The 26914-nt window shown below is 34.5% G+C and overlaps 1 protein-coding gene across 1 annotated transcript; it reads right to left on the reverse strand.

Annotated features, from left to right (window-relative positions):
• Positions 1-741: 741 nt before the first annotated feature.
• LOC105172187 (nudix hydrolase 16, mitochondrial) lies at positions 742-6329 on the reverse strand. Its single transcript, XM_011093549.3, has 4 exons — positions 5780-6329; positions 4253-4367; positions 3419-3502; positions 742-1248 (listed from the first exon to the last, which is right to left on the reverse strand). The coding sequence occupies exons 1-4, from the start codon at positions 5851-5853 to the stop codon at positions 991-993; spliced, it is 531 nt and encodes a 176-aa protein (XP_011091851.1). The 5' UTR covers positions 5854-6329; the 3' UTR covers positions 742-990.
• Positions 6330-26914: the final 20585 nt, after the last annotated feature.

Here is a 26914-nt window from a genome sequence, read left to right on the forward strand (position 1 = left end):
TATTTATTGTTTAAAAATATACATAATGACAAAATAACTCCTACAGATTAAGCCATATACCAATCACACGATCATTTTTTATCCACATTTTGTAGGAAAATTGACCGAACGGATGTAAAATAAAACTAAATTTAGGAATGATAGTGTTACAAAATGAACTTCAATGACTAAAATATTCTGAACACAAACTTAAGGGACTAATTATAATATTATCTTATATAACTAATTCTTATTATAATTAAAAAGAGTACTTAAGTAAGGGTACGAATCTTTTCACAATACGAATAAACACTTGAAATATTTTCACTTTTATATATTTAATCATAATCATAAGTTGTACTTATTAGTATTATTTCTTTTTGAATAAAATCTTATTCTTTTATTACTAATTCTAATTTATTCTTTAAAACCGATTACTTAAGTAAAAGTATGAATACTTTTTCACAATACGAAAGAATCTTACGATTCGCACTTTTATATATAGTATAGATAAGTGTTTATGCAGTTATACATATACATATACAGACAAAAGTCTAAATGTCATATATACATTTTCTAACAAATTTGTGGAAATATGAATTTACAAAGAAATAGTTTTCCATATAAAGAAACATATCCAACACGCCATCAAATGTGTTTATACTTCTGATTATGGATTACTTGAACGTGTTGGACTGTACATGATATCGGAGCCGGAGGCGTCCTGGACACAATGTTCAAACACGTTCGGAGCGCATAATGTTCTAGCACCAAACATTATAATTTACTGCAAGTTTGCCAAAGTCTACAGGTTTTCAAATATCCTTTCCAAATAAAAGAGAATAGAGAGGTCAGTGTCATCAAGACAACAGGAAAATGCAGAAAGTGGCTAGTAAGTTTTCAGCATAAACCTTATCAACCCAAAGCATAACTTCCCTTGGTGTTAAAATAAAGGAATATTTGCATTCTGGAAAGGAAAGCCAGCCTCTAAGCAATTCCCTAGAACCTGTCTTAAACTGCTGCACTTCCTCCACTCGTTGTTGTTTCGTCCGAGAAGCCACCTATGAGAGCGTCCCTCATCCACGGGTGCCGACAACTCTTGGCTGCTTCAGATACAGTTAACCATTTTCTACTTCTGGTGTTCTGCTCTGGCCACGACCGAAGCTCTTCCTCGACCAGCATAGCGAACATTGCAGCTCTGCACCAACCTTCTGGGCTGTATTCATCTTGGTGGGTTTTGCTCCTAAATTCGTAGTAGCCGAGAAATTTCTACAGACAATTATTCCTTTAGTAATAAAATACTGAGGTTACAGATGACAAAGAGTTGAGTTGCGCTGCATCAGTGAATAATGAGCTCATTGACATCAAAATGTAATAAGTACCACAAGAATGACTTGAAGATAAAACAGTTTCATGTGAAGCATCACTTGGTACAAGAATCCATCCTATATTTCTACTTCTAATTAGATAAGAGCTAAATTCTTATGTACCGTGTGGGTTAATTGCATTTTACCCTTTATGAAAACATTACTAGCTGTTAAACTTCCTTAACCAAAAAATGACGAGCATTCCCTAAACTACTAAAAGGTAAGCTCACTGTCCTCCGCATTAAGGGGTCGCATTTTCCTTTTCCAAAAGTGCGGTAACTTTTCGCTCTTAAGGGAAGGGGGCATTTTGGTTATATTTTTATAGGGAAGCTTGGTGCATTTGACCCTGCGTGCATTGTGACAGTAGACATGCCTCCACACACAAAAAATGGCTTTCATTGTAGAAAAAATAACTAAGCTAGTTGATGATCCCAATTTAATCTACTTCTAATTATTAATCAAGTTACTGCTGTCATCACTAAACCAAATCGGAGATCAAGAAGTCCAAGGACTGAGCTAGTTGATGAACCCAACATGCTCGCACCAACACTATTAAAATCTGCAACTATTTCTATAAATGTTGCAAATGGACTGATACCCACTGAGAAGTTCAGTATCTTGGCAGCAAAACAGAACCCTGCTTCCAATAACAACTTCATTTAGAAGAGATCAGTTTAGCTACTTCCTATGGCATACAATTAACTTATCATATGAAGCGACGCGTGGATTGGCTTACACACTATTTTGGGCAGCATTTGTTGTGTTCTGTGTAACCAACAGAAAGTTTGCTATGTTGAATAAGAATGATTAACTGATGTCATTTTGAAGTGCGGTGAGACAAGATTTACAGTGTTAATATCCATGCATCTTGTTGCTATAATGACATGGCTTGTCAATAATTTAAATTAGAAAAATGGTTCATCTCTTAAAATTATGTTATTTTGAGCTATTAGATTCTTCAGCAATGTGCTTTACTTGGGTTGTATATGAAAGTTAGTACTTTTTGCACCTGTTAATATGCAGCAGGGATTGCTCGGACTAAAATTTTGTTTTCCAATTTCATCTCAAGCTCTTTTCTTCTGTTTCCCCATGAGCTTCTCTTTTATGTGAAAAACATAACAAAATAATAACACTTTCAATGGTTTAGCATACTAACACATCTCCACAAGAATTCCAACTTTTATCCGGATATATATTTATTTTTTTTGGTAAAGGAGTATAGTTAATACTTAAAGTTTGATTTCATAATGCCATATATATATAAGAGAGAATACCGAAAACAGGTTTATGTCTATCAACTCAATAATACAAACAAATTTGTTACAATTCTGAGCTACTTCTAGGAGGTGTAGACCTAAATTTCTTCTTAACCACTATACATAAAGTCAGAATTTCCAGCTGGTGTGATCTTTGAGAGGATTCAAACCTTATAATTTAAAATGATGAAATTCACCCACTAATAACCTTTTGGCAGCTACCTCCAATTTGACTAAGAATATCATGTTTTAGGGGTCGGACTATCCATTCAAGAAATATGTGAGAATGGTAGTAAGAATGATGAACCCACCATATTAGAGGAGAAGAAGGCCTCCAAATAATTTTAGTAAAATGGAAATCAAACATAGTCAAAGTGTTTGGTCCACGAGATACATATTCCTGAAAGGTAGACACTGTCTGGCAGATAATTCCCTATGTGCGGTAATTTCTTTCATTCATATCATTAAGCAATCAAAAGGGTAAGCTACAAGCATAAGCATAGCATGCTGCAAAGTTCACTGTGATTAATGAAAATAATTGAAGTAACTCATAAATAGGTTAATCTATATATATGCACATTTTAATAAAATTAAAATTGTATTTTTATCTTGTAATACGTGCAATGATGCCTAATTGATGATGATTTAAGAATACAAATATCACGAGTACAATAAAGCGAGGTATGAATGCTGAATACTAACTGCTTTATCTATCAAGTCAAAGTTTAAATTGTTAACTTTAGCAGGTCGTAACAAGTTATTTAGAGGAAGAACAATAGACAAGTCAAACAAAGATATATCACAAAGAATTCTCACCACTATTTTCCCTCGAACTCCTGCTTCTTCAATAGCTTCTCTAAGTGCAGCTTCTTGAACTGTTTCATCATTTTCCCAGCCTCCCTGGTTAGAGATTAAAAATAAATATGAAATGACACTCATTTTCATAAAAAAGTGATTGGGCATGCGATAGCAATGCAGACTAACAAATATTTTCTTGAAGTTAAAACAAATAGTTAGCAAGAAGAGGGGGGAAGAAAAAACAGATATATACAGAAGAGGGATAGAACAAGTGAAGCCTGACAGGAAAAGGATATATGAATAAGCTTTAGGGACTGCTGCTTAAAAGACAAGGAAAACAAAGCCATAATTTCCTTCGGAAAAGAGACCATAAAGAGAGAAATGATCTTTTGAGCTGTGAACTTAACACACTGATAATGTTTTATGGAGTCTTCCACTACCATATCGCAAGTTTATATGTGATACCAAATACTCATCGTCTTCTAAATGTTGCACAGAAGAAGGTTACAAAGCCTGGAAACTTTTCATCTTAAATCTTAGCATAAGTGCATAGTAAACTGCAGATTCCCATCATCAACACATACGACATGCTTACTGTATCAAAGAAAGACAGGCCTAATAGTACAGACCTCTATAGCTGTTAACAACTTAATCAACAACGGATGCTTATAAGTTTTCATGAATATCCATTACACTGTTTACAGAAAACTTTAGTTCTAATTATTGCGTTTGGAATTGTAGAAACAATTTCACGAGGTAATTGTACTCATCTCAAAGCTACATGCTAGAAAGCCAAGCAAAAGACATACTTCAAGGAAGTGAGCATCTGACATAAAGATACATAATAGTTACCTTAGGAAACAAAAGTCCAGGGCCGCTAGGTGAGTTGATCATGAGCACCTCTACAACCTTCTTTGAATTCTTACAACTGCTTCCATCAAGATCTCTATACCTATAGGGAATGCACCTGCCAAAAAAGCTTCTGCATTTGATCTATGATGCCAACATATATGGTACTTGAAATAATAATCAAATTGTATTCGATCAAAAAATGGAAACCCATATTGTTAAGTTGGCATGAAAGGTATGACGAAGAGTTCAGTCCATTACTTGAGACCCCTCAAATAAATAACTTAAGATTTGGACTTATACACAGGAAAAATAGGAGAAAACTCTTGACTCTTTCTGTTTTGGATCTCATGAACATAAAACAGGTGATCAGAGAATAAGATGAGTCAGCAGATGCATCAAGTCTCACTAACATTTCCCTACCTTGCTGTTTGCAGACAAAATACGGAATGCAAGGAAACGTATCAAAATGTGATGTGAAGTTAGGGCCTCATAAATCCCAAACTGCCCATTGAAAATTAAGAGAACGAACCAATGGATGCGAACTTCAGAATCAATGGCAATAACCAAACTTAGAGAAATTTTGATAAGGCCTTTTAACTGGATTCTATTGTTTGTAAAAGAAACACTTATGCATTTCATCATCTTCAGTAAATCAATCTCAAGATCTAAAATTAGTCAAAAATATACTGGCCGCTAGCTCTATAAGGACACAGTTTCAGCATATTCAAATACGAGTAATCGCACCAGAACATTATGAAGGATTCTCATCAGATTTTCCAGGAACTATTTCAATATAAGCAAGAACTGAGTTTTGCTCCCATATATCTAAATGCACTGTGAAGATGCCTTGCTCTCTATTCAACATAATATTTCCAGCAGACACATCTGGCCAAAGATATAGTGTTCTTATTATGTTCCACAAAAGCCTAAAAGTCAAGCAGTTTACAAGTTAAGTAGGCGCATCGTCCGAGCAAACCGAACCAAGTGATAGATTGGGCCATGGTAGGATCCTCACAATTATGAGTATAACCCCACCATAAGCTTCGAGAGTAAAAAATATGAAAAGTGATGATCCACCAGCATTTTTGGAATCAAACCTCACTTGATAGTGATAATGTACCATCAACGACAGAAGTCCACTACAGCAAAACTCAATGCATGACAAAATGGGATGCTCCAATTGAAACATTCTTTCATCTTCACGACTAACCAGAATCAGATGATCTCATATCGTGATCCCATACTCAAGTAAATGCATCACATCAATATATAACAAAAGGAAAAAAATCCTCAAAACAAACACAAGAACTTTCTAGCATATAATGATACAAAAGAACTAACACTAGACTGCGGCACTAAGACTCCAGCCTCAAAATATACAGCACATTAATGCAGCAAAGTATCAATTGCGAATAACAAAACCAATAACACTCCACCTAATACACCCCACAAAAACATGTTATTACAACTTGTTACACAACCAAAATTGCCTTACATCCTTATAGCGTATTAAGGTACCAGAATTACCCTGCAACAAGGCGAAAACCGGATTCATACCGCTGCTGATGCCTTCCAGTTCTTGCCACCAAAATTTCACACATAATTTATAACCGAATCTGAACGAGCACCAACTTTTCTTTTTGTTCAATATTTACAATTCTTCTACCCGGCTTGCTGCACTTACCATGGGCAAGACCCGGCTATTCCTTGAAATGGGTTGGCCATTTGCCATTGAGAAACAAAAAATACAACGACAGATGAAAAGAAGCAAATGGGAGGTGGGTTCAATAGAAGGAAGCAAAAGGGAACTCATGAAGTTTGAAAAAGGAGATATCGGTTGATCATTAATCGGGGTGAATCTGCCAAAAAGACCATGCTTTTTGTGCGGTGAAAATGCGTTTGTTTCGGGCTTCCTTGCTGCGTTGCTGTTACTGTATCTGGGCTGTGAATGAATTCTGCTAGAAGCGTCAGAAACGGATCGACGGAGAAAGGTGGCGATGGGTGGGTGGGGGCGGTGGGTCAAAGTCACGTGGGTCCTGTCAATTAGTGGGGCCTGACTTGGACACATTGATGTTTGGTTGTGTATCAAATCTCATTTTTACGAGTGTTCCCAATTGAGATTTCAATCATGTATTAATGTAAATGCACAAGAGAGTTCAAACTCTAGAGCTTTTTTATTGGAAAGCCAATGGCCCCACTGCTTCACCAGACATTCCTTAATCTTTTTATTAAAAGGAAATATATAGCAGTGAAATAAAAAATATATTAAAAAATATTTCAAAATTATGCTGAAAAATCTCATAATCAATCATCCTGATAAATATCTCAAGTTCCTATAAAATTCCTATATATTCTGATAACAAAAATTAAAATATAAACAATCAAAACAATACAAAGACCACAAAATATCATAAACACAACAATATTAATTGCAGTCATAAACAAACTTTACACAAACACCAAACAGCATCATAATACAACACCATTAATAGTAGATGTAACAAGTAGAGAATTCTGGAAAAAATAAGCAGAGTTAACGTAGAGAATTGAGCTGGCCAGAAGGAAGCCATTTCTGTATATTCAGAAAAAACCAAAAAACCAGAGTTGTACACTGTTCGTATATATACAAAAAGGAAGTAAGTAGCTGCAGTTATAGCTGTTCCTAACTAACCTCAAAACTGACCGAGAAAGAAAACGTGTTCTCTACTAACAGAAACGTGAAACACAAAATAACAACAAAGGGTTAAGTTAGAGTCCTAGGTGGACTCCACATCAGTGGCCAACGCATCAGGAAATGCCAGCAGCAATCGTCTTCACCAAAACTTCATCTGCAGTGCTCTGTAATATTCTGTGACAGTAGATATAAACAAACCTTACAGTCATGCATCAAATACATAAAAGCCATGTCATCAATACATAAAAATAGTCTTAAAAGAATATTCCAAATATCAGTTAAAAATAAATAATTCAGACATTGTTCCATCAAGACAAGAAGATTTATTGCTTCTTGTCTTTTTTTTCTTCTGCCTATTTCAATTTTCACTTGGCCCTTTAGTGCATTTATTTTGATTGACTTGGAAGTGCAGCTATAAGATTTGGCAGGGTGATGAAATTCATGCCTCCCTTCATAATAACTGGAGTAGAAACTTTTAATGATTGAGTGATCTGCATAAAACACCAAAATCTTAAGTACTTCCATTCTGAATTAGAATCATAATAATAAAAATTGAATTGTAATCGCATTGTTCAAGCTTACATTAACTGTTGAAATAGTATTTGATGTCCCTCCCACGTTCACTCCAACATTGCTTTGAATCATATCTCTTCTTTTTACCTGAAAATCACCAAGTACGTAAATTCAAGAATCATCATAAAGTAATAAAAAAAGAAAGCATCTTTTAGATAATACAATTATTATAAAGACTCATTGGTAACTTTTTGGGCCTTGATTGAGTGTTGTTGCTCCTTGTGAAAGGAACAATACATATTCGAGAATAAGAAAAACTAATAGAAGATGGAATTTAGATCAAATTTAAATATCGAATCAAGGTGTGTATTCTTGGGGTTCGGCACTTAAGAATGGAAAACGAATAAATAATAAAAACATTCATAAGTTGCTTAGGCGAGAAAACTGAAAAACAATACATATTTGTATATCGAATTTTTCTCTTTCGTTTTAGATTTTGATTCGGCTACTAGATTCTTTTGGTTTGCTCTCATCCAAGAATCAACGTAGATCCTCTCTCATTTGTCCACACCACACAAACAAAAGCGATATGTACAAGACTATTGCTGGAGAGCTCCTGCTCTCTCAATCAAAGAAATATATTAGGATTTGTACTATCCATTAGTGAATCCAAATTGTTAGTTCAATCTTGAACCTTGTTCAAGAGGACACAAGAAGAGAGGGAGAATGTGAGGAGGGAAGAGGGACGAGTTGTGTATAGAGATAGTAGGAACGAAGATAAATATTTTTTTTTGATTGATTGCTAGATGCATATTCACCCTTCCAAAAGGTGAAATACACATAGGCCATTTGTGTGCTTACCATAGCACACAACCCAACCCTCAATCAAGCAAGCTAATCAAGTTTTCATGTGTTTGACACGACATAACACCCAAGTCAAACACCGTGAACCTACTCATGAGAGTGTTGATGGTGGCCGAGAATGAGGGCCCCTTGGTTCCTATAGCCGGCTACATTCATTCCCCAAGGAGGAGCCTTCAACTTCTCCTTGATTTGGGCACCCTTGCTTATGGACTGGGCTTGTGTAGCACACCGTTTAACGGCACTAGTACTATATGTATCCTAAATATCAAATTTAATGTAAGTCCTGCAGAGTATATACACACACGTAATCTTATCATCATCACTATCAAATTTATCGGATCGTCCACAAGATTATACATACGTCTATCAGATACCACAATATGAAACTCTTATAATTACTTCATAAGTTATTCTCATTTTTAATTCATATTTACACAACCCTAAAAGGTGATTTCTATTTTTATTGACGAATGAGAAACTACATACTGGCCCGACTTGACTGAAATGCAAGGTTTGGACCTAGCCCTTGATGGGTAAAGATATATACTGGAAAAATGTTAGCAGAGGAGATGAGACTGCAACTCAGTAAGTAAATAACCAACATCACTTATATATGTATATCAATTATAGTCTCAAACAAGATGAGATGAGCAACATATGTAGAATATAATCAACTTTAGTTTCAACACGATTTACTTTATTTCATACACAACCAACTCATAACATGACCATCAACTAAACTCCTCTTTTCCTTGCCTATTTATCAGATGTTGATATAATGTTCTTATCCACCATCACCATTAATTATGTAATCTTTAAGTGAATCCCCTTAAGGGTAAGTTACATTTTTGGTCTCATAAGTGGATCTGTTTTCAATTTTAGTCCCACACTCAAGCCAATTCGTACATTTAGTCCCATATGTGAATTTTTTTTTTCAATTTCAAGACCAAAGGGGGAATTCCGTTAAAAACTTAACGCCAGCTTCAATTTTTTAATGGAATCCCCCCTTTGGTCCTGAAATTGAAAAAAAATTCACATATGGGACTAAATGTGCAATTGGCCTGAGTGTGGGACTAAAATAGAAAACAAGTCCACTTATGGGACAAAAAATTTAATTTAAAACTATATTATTTTAATATATAAAAAGTTATATATTGTTTTAATATATATATATATATATTTGTATCTATGTGTATATTTCGAAATTTAGTTTTCCTGTCCTCCCATATCTCCATCGTTCGATCACCTCTCGACCCCAACATACCACCATTGCAAAGCCCATCTAACAATGAGTATTTTAATACCCCACCTACCGGCAATCTCCTAGACATCGGTGAGTCATCTTTATTTTTTTTGTTCAAAAAATCCTAACCAGTGCCTCGATCTTCTGTCGCCTTTTTCTCCACTGTCCGATCACCTCTCAACGTTGTCTACGACTATAGTAATATCCATCCAATGACGAGTATTTTAACAGTCCACCCACCACCATTTAGCCTTCAGCGAGTTATCTTTATTTTTTCTTTCACCAATCTCCTAACCTGTGCTCCAGTCTTCTACTACTTTTTTGTATCCATCGCGGCCACCGCGCTTTAGCTCCCAGTTGACCACTTCTGAAAGCCAACTTTAGGCGGTCATTCTGCACCATCACCCACCTTCATTCTCCCCTCTTCTAGTGACTTCTCCTCCTTTTTTCGATCCATCATTCCCCCGTCTTTCAAAATCCTCCTTTTATTTTTATTTTGTGGTTTATTTATATATATATATTGAATTATATATTTTATATTAGATTTTTAAAATATGTATAGTTGAGAAAGTATATAAAAAATTTATCGTTTAAACATAAAAATATATTATAATTGATGTCACTACAAAAAAATATCTATTCTTGTGACTAATTTTATATGAGGAAACTAAATTTTGTCATATATAAGGGTAAATTATATTTTTTGTCTCATAAGTGGACTTGTTTTCAATTTTAGTCCCACATTAAGACCAATTGCACATTTAGTTCCATATGTGGTTATCTTTTCAATTTCAGGACCAAATGGAGGATTCTGTTAAAAAATTAAGGTTGCCGTTAAGTTTTTAACGGAATCCCCCCTTTCATCTTGAAATTGAAAAAGAAATCCATATATGGGACTAAATGTGCGAATTGGTCTGAGTGTGGGACTAAAATTGAAAACAGGTCTACTTATGGGACAAAAAATATAATTTACCCGCCCTTAACACGCCACGAAGGTTCATCAATATCATTTTTTACATTATAGCTCTTTCAATTCGCATCAAAGCTCTTTATATATCATATCATAGTTCTTTTCACATCGCATCATAGCTCTTTTCACATCGCATCATAGCTCTTTTCATTTCATTTTGCCACACAGGTTATTCAACAACATCAAGGGTTATTGACATAATAGTTATATTCAATTTCCATCACTCCCTCGTTTCCACATATCACTGTTCTTGTAAGCAACTAGTAATGTAAAACACATCTCAACGCATGTTCATTTGCAAATACTAACAACATATTATTCAACAAATAGAGTATTTCAATGCATTTCCTCATCTCACTTTCACAACATAATTATTTAAATTAAATTATCAACCACTCATACAATTCCATATACATTAGTTCTAGTATTAATTACAAACTTACATAAAAGTAGTATCACAAAGAAAGGAAACATATTATTTACTTACCTTGTTTTCACCAATTAATCGCTCACCTTAAACTATCAACAATCATATTCTTCTCATAGATTATTAGCAACACAAATCATAGACTAACAATAAATGTAATATCAAGATAAAAGAGACACATATAGATGACGTTAATCATTTACTTACCTCAATCTTACAATACTTTAATTATAAAATTGGGAGATCTTCAATCATCTACTTTATTCCCGAATCCTTCCATCATCTTCTCCAGAAACTGAAAGAGAGAAATAAAATTGTGTAATTGTATGAGTAAAATGTGTGCATGTGTTTATTTAGTGCTCTAATTGAGGGTGGGGAGCCTATTCTCATTCATATTCTATATATGTATGTTTTTTTTTTAATATTTTTAATATTTTTTAAATTTTCATTACGTCCCTCTTTTTGTTTCTGTATATAATTTGCACCCAAATATTTTATAAAACTCCCATTTACTCCATTCAAATTTTAATATAATCAAAATTTGAATCTAAAATTTATTTATTAATGAACTAAATTTCATAAATATTTAATCAATTAATCCCACAATTATGTATTAAAAATTTGTGAATGTTACAACTTGTCCATATCCAACAATCTATTAATCTCGTCAATTAAAAGTCCAACAAAAAACCCAACTTACTTATAAAATCTAATTAAATAAATTGAGCTCATCTCCCATCAATTAATTAATCTAATTAATGAATGAACTAAGCCCAATTAAATCAATCAAATTAATTTAATTGTGGAAGATTCAAATTTAATAAGTTCAATTAATTGAATATTGGGCAATCCATCAAATGGACCCAATCATTTATTCTCTAGAATTAATTTAAATTATTTAAATAAATTATTTCTTCTAGAGTTAATTTTAAATTAATTCTACTACTTCTGTAGTGATATTTGTGTTTTTTTAGGTTCACTCTCAACTAGAATTGAATTTGTATATAACACATTTAATTAAATTTTACTTAATTAATTATTTTTGAGTAACCATTAATTCAGAAGCATCCATAACCATATGTGGTCATCTAACAACAGTTCATGACACTAAAAACTAGTTGAATTTGCAGTAAATATGTAGCCTCCCAAGTACCATAGAGTTATAATGCTTCAGTCAGTTGTCTCCTGGTCTAAGTCTAGGGCGTGAAATTGGCAGTTGGTTCCCATCTTGGACTAGACAACAACCGCTTAGATCTCTAAACGCATTTACTCCATTGATTAACATAGTAGACCATTTCCTATTCAATTGTTTGTTGTGGACACAGATTCAAGGAGCTTAAACGCATTTCGAAGCGAATAGGAAATCTTACTATCACATACTGATAGGCGACATATCCTATATTGGAACACAATATCCTCACTATATGTTCTGATTGCACTGAATAAAGCTTGTAATGATCACATTAAAGACACATCATCTCTTGCTAGATTCAAGATACAACCACCATATATATACGACTATCGTGATTCCTTAAGTATGAGGACTGGGTACTATTGGAGCTGAGGAGTACTAGTCAAACCGACCATGCTTCATAGGCTTTCATATGACGATTTCTCGTCAGCTAGTTCAGTCCTCTTGACAGCTCTTGTCAACTACCCACTAAAGTTGCATAGACATCCTACGTTTGTCATTAATAAAACACGATACTCATCCAATGAATGTAATATAGTGCAAGTCTAAATAGAATAATCAATGCCCAATCTTGAGACTTTCGACTTAAAACATTTCAATCCAACAAGAAGAAGTTAGTTTCACAGTTGGCATTCAATGCGCAACCCAACTACCTTGGTTGATTAATCGATTTGTGGTCTTTGTTTTGATATAAAACAGTAAAGCAAAGTATACATGAAGTTAACACAACAAAACGATGTCATTGAATATAAATTTTACTCAATAATTCAGTATTACATAATGAAAGAAACTGCTTAGAACAAATTATGAAGTCACCAATCTAATTGGCTTTCTGCTCATTTATTTTAAAAATCCCACACATGGCCTAAAACCAATTACTCATTTCCCTCAAACCCATTTTCCAAAGATGCTGAATATGAGCAATCTACGAAATTGGCTTGGTCAATTGATGCGGAATATGAGCAACCCATTTTCCAAAGATGCTGTGTTTTCTGTAGATGGGATGCGGTCCGTTTGCATGTCACCTCTTCCTACCATCTCTTTAGCTGATGGAGTGCCTAAGAATGCATTTGGATCTGTGATGAGACCTCAATTCCTTCTCTTGAGCTATCACGTAGTTGTTATTGAAGAAGAAAACCACAACTCAAAAATCCTAGGCGCTACACCCAACTCTTAAGTTTATTTTTTCATCCAAACCGCCTTTAGCAGCTTTCTAAGCCACTATGTATTCATCTAATGAAATCTGTTGTTGAATCCTTCTTGGAACTTTCCAAGCCACCACACAACTATTCAGATTGAATATGAATCCAAATTGAACTTAGATTCGCCTCGCCCACATTAGACTGGAAGCTAGCATCGTTAGAACCTTCTTGATCAATTCTCCACCAACATATACCAAAGGATAAATCTTTATTTCCATCTCAAGTACCTAAGAACTATCTTGATAATAGTCCAATGTGACTCACCGGCACATACTTGATATCCTGCTCATAACGCACAAAGCCTATGCGACATCAGGACGAGTGCACTGAACAATATATTATATACTGCCCAAGGTATATGCATAAGGGATGTCTAACATATTTCGATCTTCCCAATCAGTCCTGGGAGCCTAGTTCTTGGATAGTTTTATCCCATGCCTTATGGGAAGGAATCCTAGTTTTGAGCTCTCCATCTTGAATCTCTCTAAAAAAAAGTTCAAACATACGAGGTTTGGGCCATTTCCAATAGTCTTTTAGATATGTTCCTTTCCATCTTGATGTGTAGGGCGTAGGAAACTTATTCCAAATCCTTCATCAAGAATTGCGTGGATAACCATGCTTTAGTGTCACCCAATATTTTCACATCATCCTGAATGAGCAAGATGTCGTCGACATAAGTACTAGGAACACTACCAGTGACCTTCTTGTATACAGAAGGGTCAAAGCCTTTCTTGAAAAAATCATAATCCTTTATGACTTCGCAAAATGAATATTCCAACTTTGGAAGCCTTTTTTAATCCACAAATGGATCTTTTGGGGGAGTAAGCAAAAGGTTTGCAAGCTATAAATGTCTATTTATGGAGTTAAGCAGGAGTTTTGGAGTTGGAACATTCTTTTTTATGATGTCATGAAGTTATGATTTCATCAACAAGGAGTATGACCATGTGCATATAAAATGGTTAGTGCGAGCACAGTTTTGTTCCTAATACTTTACATGGACAAAATCTTACTCATTGGGAAAAAAGATGTTAAGGGACACTAACTATGGTTATCAATTTAGTTCTCTATGAAGGATAAAGGTGAAGCATCTTACATCTTGGGTATCAAGTGTTAAAATTGGTGACTAGAAATCCAATTAGATAGGTTATTTTTCTATTCTCCAATCTATATCAAAGTAATATTGATAAAATGAATAGAGTAAGTATTCATCATCTACTCATGTGTTTGGTGGGCTTACTACTTACATTGAACGGCATTTCAATATCACAACAAATGCTCACAGACCAAAAGGTCAAACTCGTGGACTTGGGCTGAGTATAGGTTGGCAGCTATGAAACCAATTTCTAAGAGTCGGTTCGAATCATTCCAAGTTGAGAACCTCGAGAAAGAGCATCGAGAATTCTACAAAGACTTGCACTAAGTATTGCAGTACCGTGTTTCATCAGCGGGAAACGTAGTTCGTTTATGCAATTTTAGTGGGTTAGTTGGCAAGTAATCGACTGACTAAACAGACTAGCGGGAATCGTCATATGGAAGCTTTTAGGGCTTGGTAGGTATAATTGGAGTTTTCGATTCTGATAGTACAAGATTACTCCTTGGACTTAAGAAATCATGGCAGCCACATCTAGACGAAGATTGTATCTTGAATCTGGCGAGAGTTAATTGTATCATAAGATATGGTCATTATAAGGCTTGTCCAATGTAGTTAGAGTATTTAGCGAGGATGGTGGATTCCAGGAAAGGATCTATCCCCTGTCAGTATGTGATAGTGAGATTTTCTATTCGCTTTGAGATGATTTAAACTCTTACAGTCTTTGGCTAAAGCAATTGAATGATTAGGGGTGGGTTCCCACATCGAATAAATAGAGTAAACACATCTTGAGTATGAAGCATAGTTGTCTACTCAAAGATAGGAACTGATGCCCAATTCCGTGCCCTAGACTAAGCTCGGGAGATGGTTGACAGAAGGACCGTACCCATACAAAACTCAAAATCTAAATGTTCGCTCCAACATTCACCTAGTCTCTAGTGCCATGAATCTTTGCTAGACAACTACCCATGGTAACAAGCATTTTTGGTTATGGAATAATTAGAGTACTTAATTAAATTAGACTTAAATGATTTTATTGGCCACAAGCCCAATTAGCTGAGGGTGAACTTAAAGGGTTATACACAAATCATTGTGGAAATGATGGAATTAATTTAAGAAGAAATAAATTAATTTAATTAGATTAAAATTAATTCATGAAAAAAATAAATGATTGGATCATTTATTTGGAGTTATCCATTGGATGGATAATCTAATAAATTAATTTCTTGGGTTAATTAAATTATGGGCTTAGCCTTTTAAATTAATTAGATTAATTTAAAATAGGTTTGAGCTAAATAATTTTTTAATTGGATTCATTAATTAATTATTAGATGGGCTTGTCTAATTAATATATTGGATTCATTAATGAGTGGAGATGGGATTGAATTAATTAGTTGGACTAAGTAATTCTTTGGGTTGAATTAATAAATTAGATTTATTAATTGAATGTATTTGGGCTTGTGTATATTTAATTGGATTAAATATTCACATAGGTTTTTTATTGGGTGTTTTATTTAATTGAATAAGATAATAAACCCAATAGATTATTTTTGGAATCAATTTAATTTATTGCACAAATTAAAATAAGTCCAGTCTAAATATTAGTTCTGTAGAAGTTTAAAAAGACTAGGTCTCTTACACACACCACTATGTCACAAAAGCTCTCTCTCTACATTAAGCATCCCTCTCATTTTTTCTCTAAAAAAATATATGAAATTCCTTCTATTCATGGGTGCTTTATGTTCTCCTTGAATTAGATTCAATATTGAGAACAAGAGAAATTCGGGTACACTAATTAATAGTGTTTTTCACAATCCATTTCTTCCACCTGATCTAATTCTTTCTAGCGAGAGGGTAAGACCCATCTTCCCATAGTGTGGTGTGGACTAGCTTTAGAGGAATTCTACACTTGAACCCTATAAGTGCACGAATGTGGAGAAGAATTTGGAGTCAATGCGAGTAGCCGATCAGAAAACGAGAAAAGGTATATAATTTTCGTGGTTATGTTTTCTGTTAGTTTTCATTCTTCCTTTGCCACCTATTTAACACATGTCTATTTTATTTGAATTCTGCATTTTATTTGCACGAACGCCTGGGAATGATCAAAGGGTACACCAATTTGATCCGATTTTTATTACGTTTGGTCTTAATTTACCATTCTTCATGCTTCCGCTGCATTTCGGGCCATTCTTCTTCCTTTTAGTGGTATCAGAGCCCGATTTGGTGCTTGTGGCATTGGACTTAATATGTGATGTTATGTTTTAAAGTACATATTTTAAAATTTGTGTATTAAAATTTTAGATACTTTATTTTTATGAAAAATTGAATTTTCTGAAAATTTATAATATTCAATTTTTTGCAGAAAAGAAAAAAGATTAAAAAATTAGAATTTTTTGAACACATGCAGCAACAGCAGCTGCCTACAGCAAACACGCGTGCTCGCCTGCCGGTCGGTTGCTTTGCATTCTTTTTTTTTTAGAAAATTGGATTTTTTATTTCAAAATTTATGATTTTAGCTAATTTTTATTTTTGTTGAATTGAATTTTTCCAAAATTAAATTTCCTATAATTAATTTGAGAATAAAAAAATTGTACGTTGGATGTATGAAGGGATATCCATTTTTAATTTCATTATTGTGCATTTGTTTTGCATATAATTGTGTCAATTAATATTTATGATATTATATATTATTTTTATAATGCATGGTTTGCCGTATATATGATACATGTTTAGTTCGGAAATAAAAGTGTTATATTTGTTGGATTAACAATGGGGATGATTACAATGCCCATTGCCCGTGCATCATTTTAATTTATGTCAGATGGAGCCTGCATGCCTCTTTTTTTTATTAGGTCTTATTTTTATCCTTGAAATAATAAGGCTTGCTTTTTCCCTTATTTTGTACTCTCTCCAACTTTTGATTGTGGTTTCTTATTTTATTATGTAATGAGAGTAGATAGGAGGTGAGGGATTTTTATTTTTGTAAATAAAATGTAAGGAAGGCAAGCCCTAGATGGTGGGGGCCACGGAGGAGGCTATTGGATAGCCTAGAGAGGATCCATGGTGAAGAGGCTCGATGGAGCCCCCGATGGAGAATCCAAGAGAATAAATAGGAGATAGAAGGCCCATTAGATCGATAATGGGTTAAATTCTTGTAATAGCGTAGGCCTACCCTAATTTGACCATAGATTCACTGCGCGCTCAGTACGAAAAATAGGATTTTGCTTGTGATCATCCAATAGGGGCGTGCTAGGATTTTATATTTTGCGTGTGACATGTTTATTTATCAGGAATACTTTATTAAATACTTGTTATGTAATCACATGTGAATATAGATAACGTGATGAGCTCTCTGTCTCAAAACTAAAAACGAATTCTCACTAGGATTTTTCAAGTCAATATTAGACCCATAATGGATATAAATCTAAGATTAATCCAAACTTTCCATCCATGACAATGTAGTGAGGGACTTAATTTCGCTTAAATATCCATAATAATGAAATAAAGCTGCACTATTGTTGTGAATAGAGTGAATACACTTCTATTTTTCTGTCTTACGAATCGTGAGGGCGATAGTTGTGCTATGATCTAGTTGATGGGTAGGATCTAACGCCGAGTAATATGATTTGCTTGGAGTCCTTGAGATCATGTGAAGAGGCGAGACAAAATAACTTGGGGATTTCATTGGATGAGAATGATATAGGTTACCTCCCACAAGGCCTTTTTTCATGTGAATCGTAAAAATGGGGCATGGAGAATTTCGCTTATGGACTCCAAGCCCACTAGAAAATGAATTTCTTTTTAAACCCCATTTGAGATTGATTGGCTTTCATGGAAATAGTGGGAGGAGTTAAGCACTAAAGGCCAAGTCTTACTATAATCTACTTAATAATTTTTCTGTTAAATGTCTAAAAATCCACTATTAGAATAGGTGACCAGAAAGCCAATTGGATTGGCGATTTTGGGAATCATATAACAATCTTTATGAATGTGATATTATCTTGATGATATCTCAAGTAGTCAGTATAGTTGCCTGGTCCAGGATGAGAGCCGACGCCTAATTCCATGTCCTAGACTAAGGCAAGGAGATGGTCGACGGTAGGACCGTACTTGTATGGAGCTCGATTAGTCTAAATGTTCACGGAAACATTCACCTAGTCTCTAGCATCATGGACCGTTACTAGATGACCATCCATGGTGATGGGCATTTCTAATTAATGGTTGATTAGAAATAATTAATTAAATTAAATTTAATTAATTATTTGTGTTGGACACAATTGCCAAGTCTAGCTAAGGGTGAACCTAAAGAGTTACACAGAAATCACTATTAAATTAGTGGAATTAATTCGATAAGAAACGAATTATTTTAATTCGATTAAATTAATTCAAGGAGAATGTATAAATGATTGGATCATTTAATTAATAATCCATTTGATGGATGGCTCAAGAATTAATCAATTGAATTAATTAATTTTTGGGCATCACACCTTTAAATTAATTTATTAGTTTTTGCTTAATTAATTGATTGGATCAATTAGTTAGTGTTTGTCCTTAGATTTATTTAATTAGATTAAATGAATCTTTGAAGTCAGTTGGGTTAAAACTAACTTAATTAATTATTATCCAATGGACTTTGATTGGACTTGATTTAATTTGATTAAATCAAGCCCGGTGCATACTTGAAGTCCAAGCCCATTTGAGGGAGGTTGGAGCAAGTTAAGGAGTTGAAACTCGTCACCATGATGAACATGATGGAGTGGTTATTTCATCATGCTTGAAGGTTATATGCATGTGTGTGTATAGGTTGTCTTGGAGGCAAACTTGGTAGTTATTAAATTTTGAATTCAATTGTATGTAATATACAAAACTACACATATATCTTTGAGAACCTAACACAAAAGCCATGAAATTTTGCTTTGATTTTCTCTCTTAAAATATTTTTCTTTTGTTTCTATATTGAATTTGATTCAAGTTAGAATATAAAACAATCCAAAAGAAATAAATAATAGTGTTTGTTTGGAGTTGTTTTTCCTTCTTGTCCTTTGTTCTATCTAGCAATAGAAAAAGAATTATATCTATTCCATAGTGTGGTGTGGACAAATTAGAGGGTTCTAATTTGGATCCTAAAGTGAACAAAATATGAATAAAAAGGAAAACAACACACGTTGCTGCTCATCTAAACAAACAAAAGGTAAAGTTTCACGTTATATTTCTATGCCTTTTGCTTCATCCTCTAGCCACATGTCTAGCATGCTTATATATTGTTATTATACTTTTGACAAAGAGCGAACGTCCGAGAATCTCAAAGGGAACACCCTTTGAACCGTTTTAATTCTTTTTTCTTTCTCGTTTCCACCGCGTTCCCAGCCCATATGACTTTCAGTGGTATCAGAGCGTGGTTCGGTGTTGTGGCATTAGGATTAACATGTTATTATGTATTAAGCATGGACAACGTGTTTAATTTGCTTTTGAAAAGCATGTTTTATGGCTTTAAGCATGGTTATGTGTTTAGAAAATATGTATTAATTTTTCTTTTAAATTATCAATATCTATGTATTTTTTGAAAATTAGATTTTCTGTAAATGCATGGTTTTATTTCCTTTAATTGCAGAAATTCAAAAAAAGAATTTTAAAGAACAAAGTAGCACAGTTGTTGCTGCGCTGCCGGTCGGTCACTGGTCAGTAGTGCACGCGGCTGGGCGCGCTCAGGCAGTGGCCTGCGCACTGCCTGGTGAACGTGCTCGTTGGCGTGCGTGTTGACACCCTTCACGTGCGCGCGACTGGTAGCAACAACCGTCTGCGGTTAGGACGGTTGGGTCGTTTTGTCCTATTTTTTTTTGAAAAATTTGATGTTTCTGATTTCTACAATTTTTTGAAATTATTAAGTTTTGACAAATTTTAATTTTGATTAAATTGGATATTTTTAAAATTAAATTGTGCCTTAAACTAATTTAGAAATAGTTTCCAAACAAACAACAAAATTGTACATTGGATGTATGATTGATATCTATTTTTTAATTGCATTATTAGTATGTTATTTTTTGCATTAAATAATATTTTTGGTATTTGATATTGGAAATCTATTGTTAAATACATGGATTATATTTATTTATTCGGAATGTTTATATTTGATACAAAATATGTTAATTATTGTTTATGGGATAAACAATGGGGATGATCACAAAGTCGATTGGCCGAATGCATAGATTACTTTTATGTTGGGTGAGGCCAGCGTGCCTCTTTGTTTTAATTCCTTTTTTCATTTTTAGCCTTGAAATAATTAAGCTTGCTTTCTCCCTCTTTTTATACTCCCCCCAACTTTTGATTGGGGTTTCTGATTTCAGTTGTAATGAGTGTAGTTAGGAATGTGTAAGGTTTCATTTATTTTCAATAAATGTAAGCTTTCAAGGAGATGAAGACCTAGGCTTGTTGGAAGGAGCTCACAACGGAAGAAGAACAAAGATGAAGGCCCATTAGAATGATACTGGGTTACTAATTTGTAATAGTTAGGCCACACCTAGATTGACCATACACTCACTGAGGGCTTAGTGGGTCAATTAGGATTGGGCTTGTTATTATCCAACAGGGGTGTGCTAGGCTTATTTTTGCATGTGGTGTATATTTTAATATTTGAAGTATGATGTGTTGGGAATGCATCTAAAGATTGAGGAGATAGATGTATAGTAAGAACCTCTCAAGGAGGGCAGGTCTGACACTGGAGTTTGAGGATGGGCTTAGACTTTTATAGAATGGGCAAAGAGTCAGTGTAGACATATGGATGGAGACAAAATTAGGTGCCCTTGTCGAAAATGCAAAAACACAAAGTTCAAAACACCCAACAATGTCAGTTATCACTTGTGTATGCGAGAGTTTATGCTAGAATATTATAATTGGACTTTTCATGACGAGGATAGGGCGCAGGAGTACTTTGAAGTTGTGACTGTCCCTTCAGTACCTGAAGAGCAAACCCCAACTGCCCAGTGGAGGGTAATTGTTCACATTGGGGTGATGAACAACATATAAATTGGGCGCAGTGGATGATTTTTGCTGTAGCCAGGCCGAGTTATTTTTCTTCTTCTCACAATGCAGACATTAATCCTGCTGTTGAAATGTCATTGATACTCCCTTCTAGCTATGGTAGCGACCACAAGTGGATGAAAAAAAGCATCTTCTGGGACCTCCAATACTGGGCTACACATTTGATCTGAAACAACATTGATGTCATGCACATTGAAAAAAATATGTTTAACAATATATTAAACACGGTCATGGAAATTAAGGAAAAGACGAATAAAAATTTGAATGCATGTAACCGCCCGGAGCTTGAGTAGAAATCTTTTAACACCATTATTCAACTTTCTAACACCATTATATTTACCAAAATATACAACAATGCACCATCAAAATAAATCATTTTTAACATCTACAACAAATCAATATTTACAATAATACATCACCAAAATAAACCATCTTAAAAGAATATATACCTAAAAAATTTCTCTTTTCACTCAAATTTGTTAAAGAAAGAATCAAAAATACAAAAATGTTAACAACACATCTACTAAAAACAAAACAAAATATAGCTTACGAAAATTACAAAGAAAAGAGAAAAAACTGTGGCAGCGGCCAGTGGTTGGCGCAGGCGGATGGTGAGAGAAGAGGGGTGGCGAGTGGGAGAAGAATGGTGGTGGTTGTGAAAAGAGAGGGAGAGAAAATGAAAAAGAAATGAGAGAGAAATGAAAAAAAAATGTTGTAAATGAAGGGGGGGAAATGGGGGGGGGGGGAGTGAGGGAAATGAAAAAAAATTATGAAGAGAAGGAGAATGAAAAGAAAAAACTTGATGTTAATTTATTTTAATTAAAATTAGAGAATGTATATCTTCTGTATATATATTTTTTATAATTGAAATTTAAATTATATATTTTCTCTTTTTTATAAAAAATTTAAATTTATCTCTTACTTAATTATTTTTTATATATTTTTTCAATATATTTAAATAAAAAATATTGTAACAAAATACATTATGATTATAAATAATAATCAACATCTCAAAAAATTAATGAGATACAGTGTGTTCAATGAATAATCACCATCTTATCAAAGTGCTTCATCATTATCATCATCTTGTCCAAGTGCTTGTTCATCATCGTTCATTTGAAAAATTTTTAGAACTATCTTCTCTGTCTTCTTCATCAGCAAATTCTTCATTATTGGCTATGTCGTTTCTCATGTAGAGGTGGAATGTCATTTTCTTTAGTAACTATTGGAATAGATTCGACCTCAACCTCTTGAAATGCTGCCTCAATCGACCTTGTATGTTGTATTCAAATTTGATGTTTACTAGCTTCGCCAACAACATAAAATTAAGAGTGACTCTTGCTTCCATAGCACAATGATTGATCTGCAACGCTTATAACATTAAAAAAAATTATCAATACTGTACTTTGTCCCGTCGTCAGAACTCAAACCAACCTTGTTTTCATGTGATCGATGACTAATAGGAATCATTTCATTGAATCTATCCCCATAATTATGATACTTATGATCAATATATGGTGGAGGAAATACAGGACTAGCTGCATCAAATACCCTTCTTTGATCCCAATTCAATTGCTCATAGTTATTTCGCTGTGTCGTTTGATTTGGCAAGTTATTTTCTGATATTAAATGCTCATGTTTTGGCTCACTGTGAGATGTCTCGTTGTAGTAATTTTTTACATAGCCTTTTCTAACAAGGTCGTATGTCACGTCCTCTATGGATTTGTATTTACCATTCTTAGATTTACTATGTGGACAACGAATTTCTCTTTATCCATAAGAACATATCGTGTTTTTGCTTAGTTTATAAACTTTGTCCTTCTGTATTGAAATTCTTTTCTAACACCAACATTATGGGGAGGTTCTTCTCATACATTCACTTTCTCAGCTCTATCAACATTTTTATTCTAAAAAAGAAAATTATGTATATTCAATAACATACATAGATAATAAGCTAGTTAAACATAAAAAATGTGTGACTTGTTGCACTGGCTTGATCACAAACAGTTAAGTCGCACATAGAAGATCAAAATTTCAGTAGAGTAAATAAATGAATAATAAGAATAGGTGAACTAACTCGCGGGGATCGTCATATGGAAGCCTTGGAGGCTTGGTCAGTATGATTCATATCCCCGATTCTGATAGTACGGGAGTAGTACTTAGACTTGAGGAATCACGGCAGTCACGTGAATATGATGACTGTATCCTAGATTTGTGCGAGAGGTGACTCTGTCACAGACACGATCATCATACGCCTTATCCAGTGCAGCCAGAGTATATAGCGAGGATGATGAGTTCCAAGAAGAGGATCCGTCCTCTGTCACCTCCTATGCACTTGGAGATGCGTTCATGCTCTATGAATCTATGGCCACAGTTGTTGATCGATTAGGAAAAGGAGGTTCCTATGTCCAGAAACTTGGCATAATGCGGTCTCAAGTATTAAGCATAGACGTCTAGTCCAAGATAAAAAGTGACAACTAATTCCATGCCATAGACTAAGGCCGGGAGATAGTAGACAGAAGGACCACACCCGTATGGACTGGAGAGCCTAAATATTTACATGGTAATTCACCTAGTCTCTAGTGCCATGGACCGTTGCTAGATAGCCACCCATGGTAACGGGCTTCCTTGGTTAAGGGTTAATCAAGAATTATTAATTAAATTAAATTGAATTTAATTAATAATAGTTTTAGACACTAGCCCAAATCTAGATGAAAGGTGAATCTAAAGAGTCACACACACGTTACTAGGAAGGAACAAGGAATTAATTTGGAATTAATTCCAAAGTAATTGGATTACTAGCAAAGAGAGATCCATTGGATGGAAAAAGGCCCAAGAATAAATTAATGGTATTAATTTATATTGAGTTTGTCCTTATGATCTAATAAGTTTGATCTTATTAAATAATAAGGATAATTTGGGCTTATGTAATTAAATAGATTAAATACAAGTTGAGCTCAATTAAATTGGATTTAACTAAAAAAATTTATTGGGCTTGTATTTTTTTAAGGGTAAAAATTGGCCAAGCTCAATTGTTTTGAGCCCGTGAAAAGTTCCATGAAAAAAATAAATGACTAACAAATTACAATTTCGGAAAGTGCAATTCTAGCCATTTTGGGGATCTCTTTATTTGGAATAAAGAGAAATATGTCTTGTAGATAATAGAATGTATTTAAAAACATTCTTAATCATCAAACAAGATATATATATATATATATGAAATATAATTATTTGGGAAATAATTATGATCATTGTTACACACAAAAAAAAATCCCTTTCCTTCCACAAGCCATATTCGACCGCTCCATTTCTTTGTGCACTAAGGTGCAATTTTCTTTTCTCCTTCTCTTCTAGCAAAGAGGACATAGAGATCCTGGCTATGGTGTGGTGTGGACGAATTAGAGGACTGCTAAGTTGGAGCTTCAAGGGAAGAGCATTTCAAGCAATTGTAAAAAATGAAGGTATCATCTTTCACCCTTCATTTTCGTTTTTTTATGGCTTGCACATCAGCCCCTTGCACGTTTTAATTTTAGTACATCAAATGCCCGAGAACTCCAAGGATACACCCCTTGGATTCGTTTAATTTGTGCGTTTAATTTTCGATATTACGCGTTTACATTTTCACCGCTCTGCTACTGTGTTCCCGGGCCGTACCATGCGATCCTTCAAAATGAATAGCCTCCAACAATCTTGTACGGGTGCAACGGACCAAAAGTCCGTTGCAAAAGTTATTGCAAATTTATGCAACTTTGCAATGGATTTGCGTCCAAGGAAAAATCCATTTCAATACACAACTCTTTGATTTGTACTAGAAAAAACACCAAGGAGTTCATGGCCAAATTAATTGCTATATTATTTTATAAATTATGTAACTTGAAGATCATGGCAAAAGTCGTTGCAAAAAGTTTAACTAAATTGCAATGACTTCTTTCCGATGCAATTTCATTGCAAATTATTAGCAATTGATGTAATTGAAAATTTTTTGCAAATGGTGCTACGGATATGAACTATTGCACAAACCATTGCAAATTTGCAACGGACGTGTGGCCGTGGCAATGTTAGCTGCGACTTTTGCAATAAAGGTGGGCCACTTAAAAGTTAACCGATTTTTGCAACGAGATGTCTGTTGCACAATTTTATTGTGGTTTCGCCATGAAATTTGAACCGAAAATCTAAATTTTGTAATTTTATTGCGAAGTCGTAGCTAAGTCCCTAGCAAATTTGTCACAATAATTTATGGGAGAAAAATTCCGTTGCTATAACACAGTTTTTTGTAGTGTGAATATCATGATTTTCATGCCCTTTTTTGAATAGCCAATCTCCTCGACCGTCCAATAAAATTGATTCGGATACCCATCAATACACGCTCTCTAAAATTGCACGTATTTGTGTCCAAGTTGATACAACCAAACCGTTCTCCATGTAAGTCAATCCATTCATTGGACTGCATGTAACGGGCAAAATACTAACTTCTGGACCGATAATTGGATAGACAACCAGTCTATTGCCTCTCAACTCCCTTCTATTCCTCTTCATTTGGAGTCTCTTAAAGTTCGGGCAGTCATATCATCGGCACATAATTGGACAACTTGCAGTTTGTGTCATAATGGTTTTGAGGACATTGCTCATCTTTTCCAAGAATGCAATCTATTCCTGCTGTTATATTTTTGTGGCCCAAGTTTTGAGAGACCCACTTACCCGATTCGCTCGGACGGCCCAGTATCCGATCCACGACCTGTTCGACCCGATCCGGAGAGTCCTCATCGTTCTTCTCTCTTATTTTTTCAAGTCTCCAACTTCCATGGGAGTCTTCTTTAGCCAACAAAGTTACTTGAGGAAGGACTCTATTGTTGTCCTTATCCAGCGTGTCTTCATCCCTATATAAAGGCCTCTTCCTCCTCGGCCAAGAGACACCAAAAACAGAGAGAAAACCCGAACAACCGTTTTCTATTTTCCAACCTTCTTTGTGAAATCTGTGTGATTAAGGTCTCGGTGACCAAGAAAGAGAGAGATCTGTGTGATCGAGGGACAAAACCTTTGTGGTGTTCTTTGAGTAGTAGTGCAACCGTGAATCGAGGTGTGGGTGCGGCACTCTTGTGTGTTCAAAGGATCTGGTTTGAATCTGAGCCTAATTGATACTACAGTATTCTTTTCGTTTGATTTATTCATATCTAATGAGTTTTGTAACCATTATAATTCATGTAATTATTTTGGTCTATTAAAGAGTTTTGTACTCTATAATAAGTATTTTTGCTATCCACCCAACAGTGGTATCAGAGCCACTGGTTTCTATCTCCGTCTCCAAACGCCGGTAAGATTGTTCCCTTTCGCTTTGTACGATCTCTACGTTTGCTGTTTTGAGTGTTAAGTTGCTGCAGAAATTTTGTTGTTTTGAGCATTAATTTGCTGCAGAAATTGGTGCTGTTTTCACTGTTTTTGGTTGATACTA

Source organism: Sesamum indicum, linkage group LG10 (assembly GCF_026168435.1).
Source record: "Sesamum indicum cultivar Baizhima isolate 11 linkage group LG10, ASM2616843v1, whole genome shotgun sequence".
Taxonomy (NCBI): Eukaryota; Viridiplantae; Streptophyta; class Magnoliopsida; order Lamiales; family Pedaliaceae; genus Sesamum; species Sesamum indicum.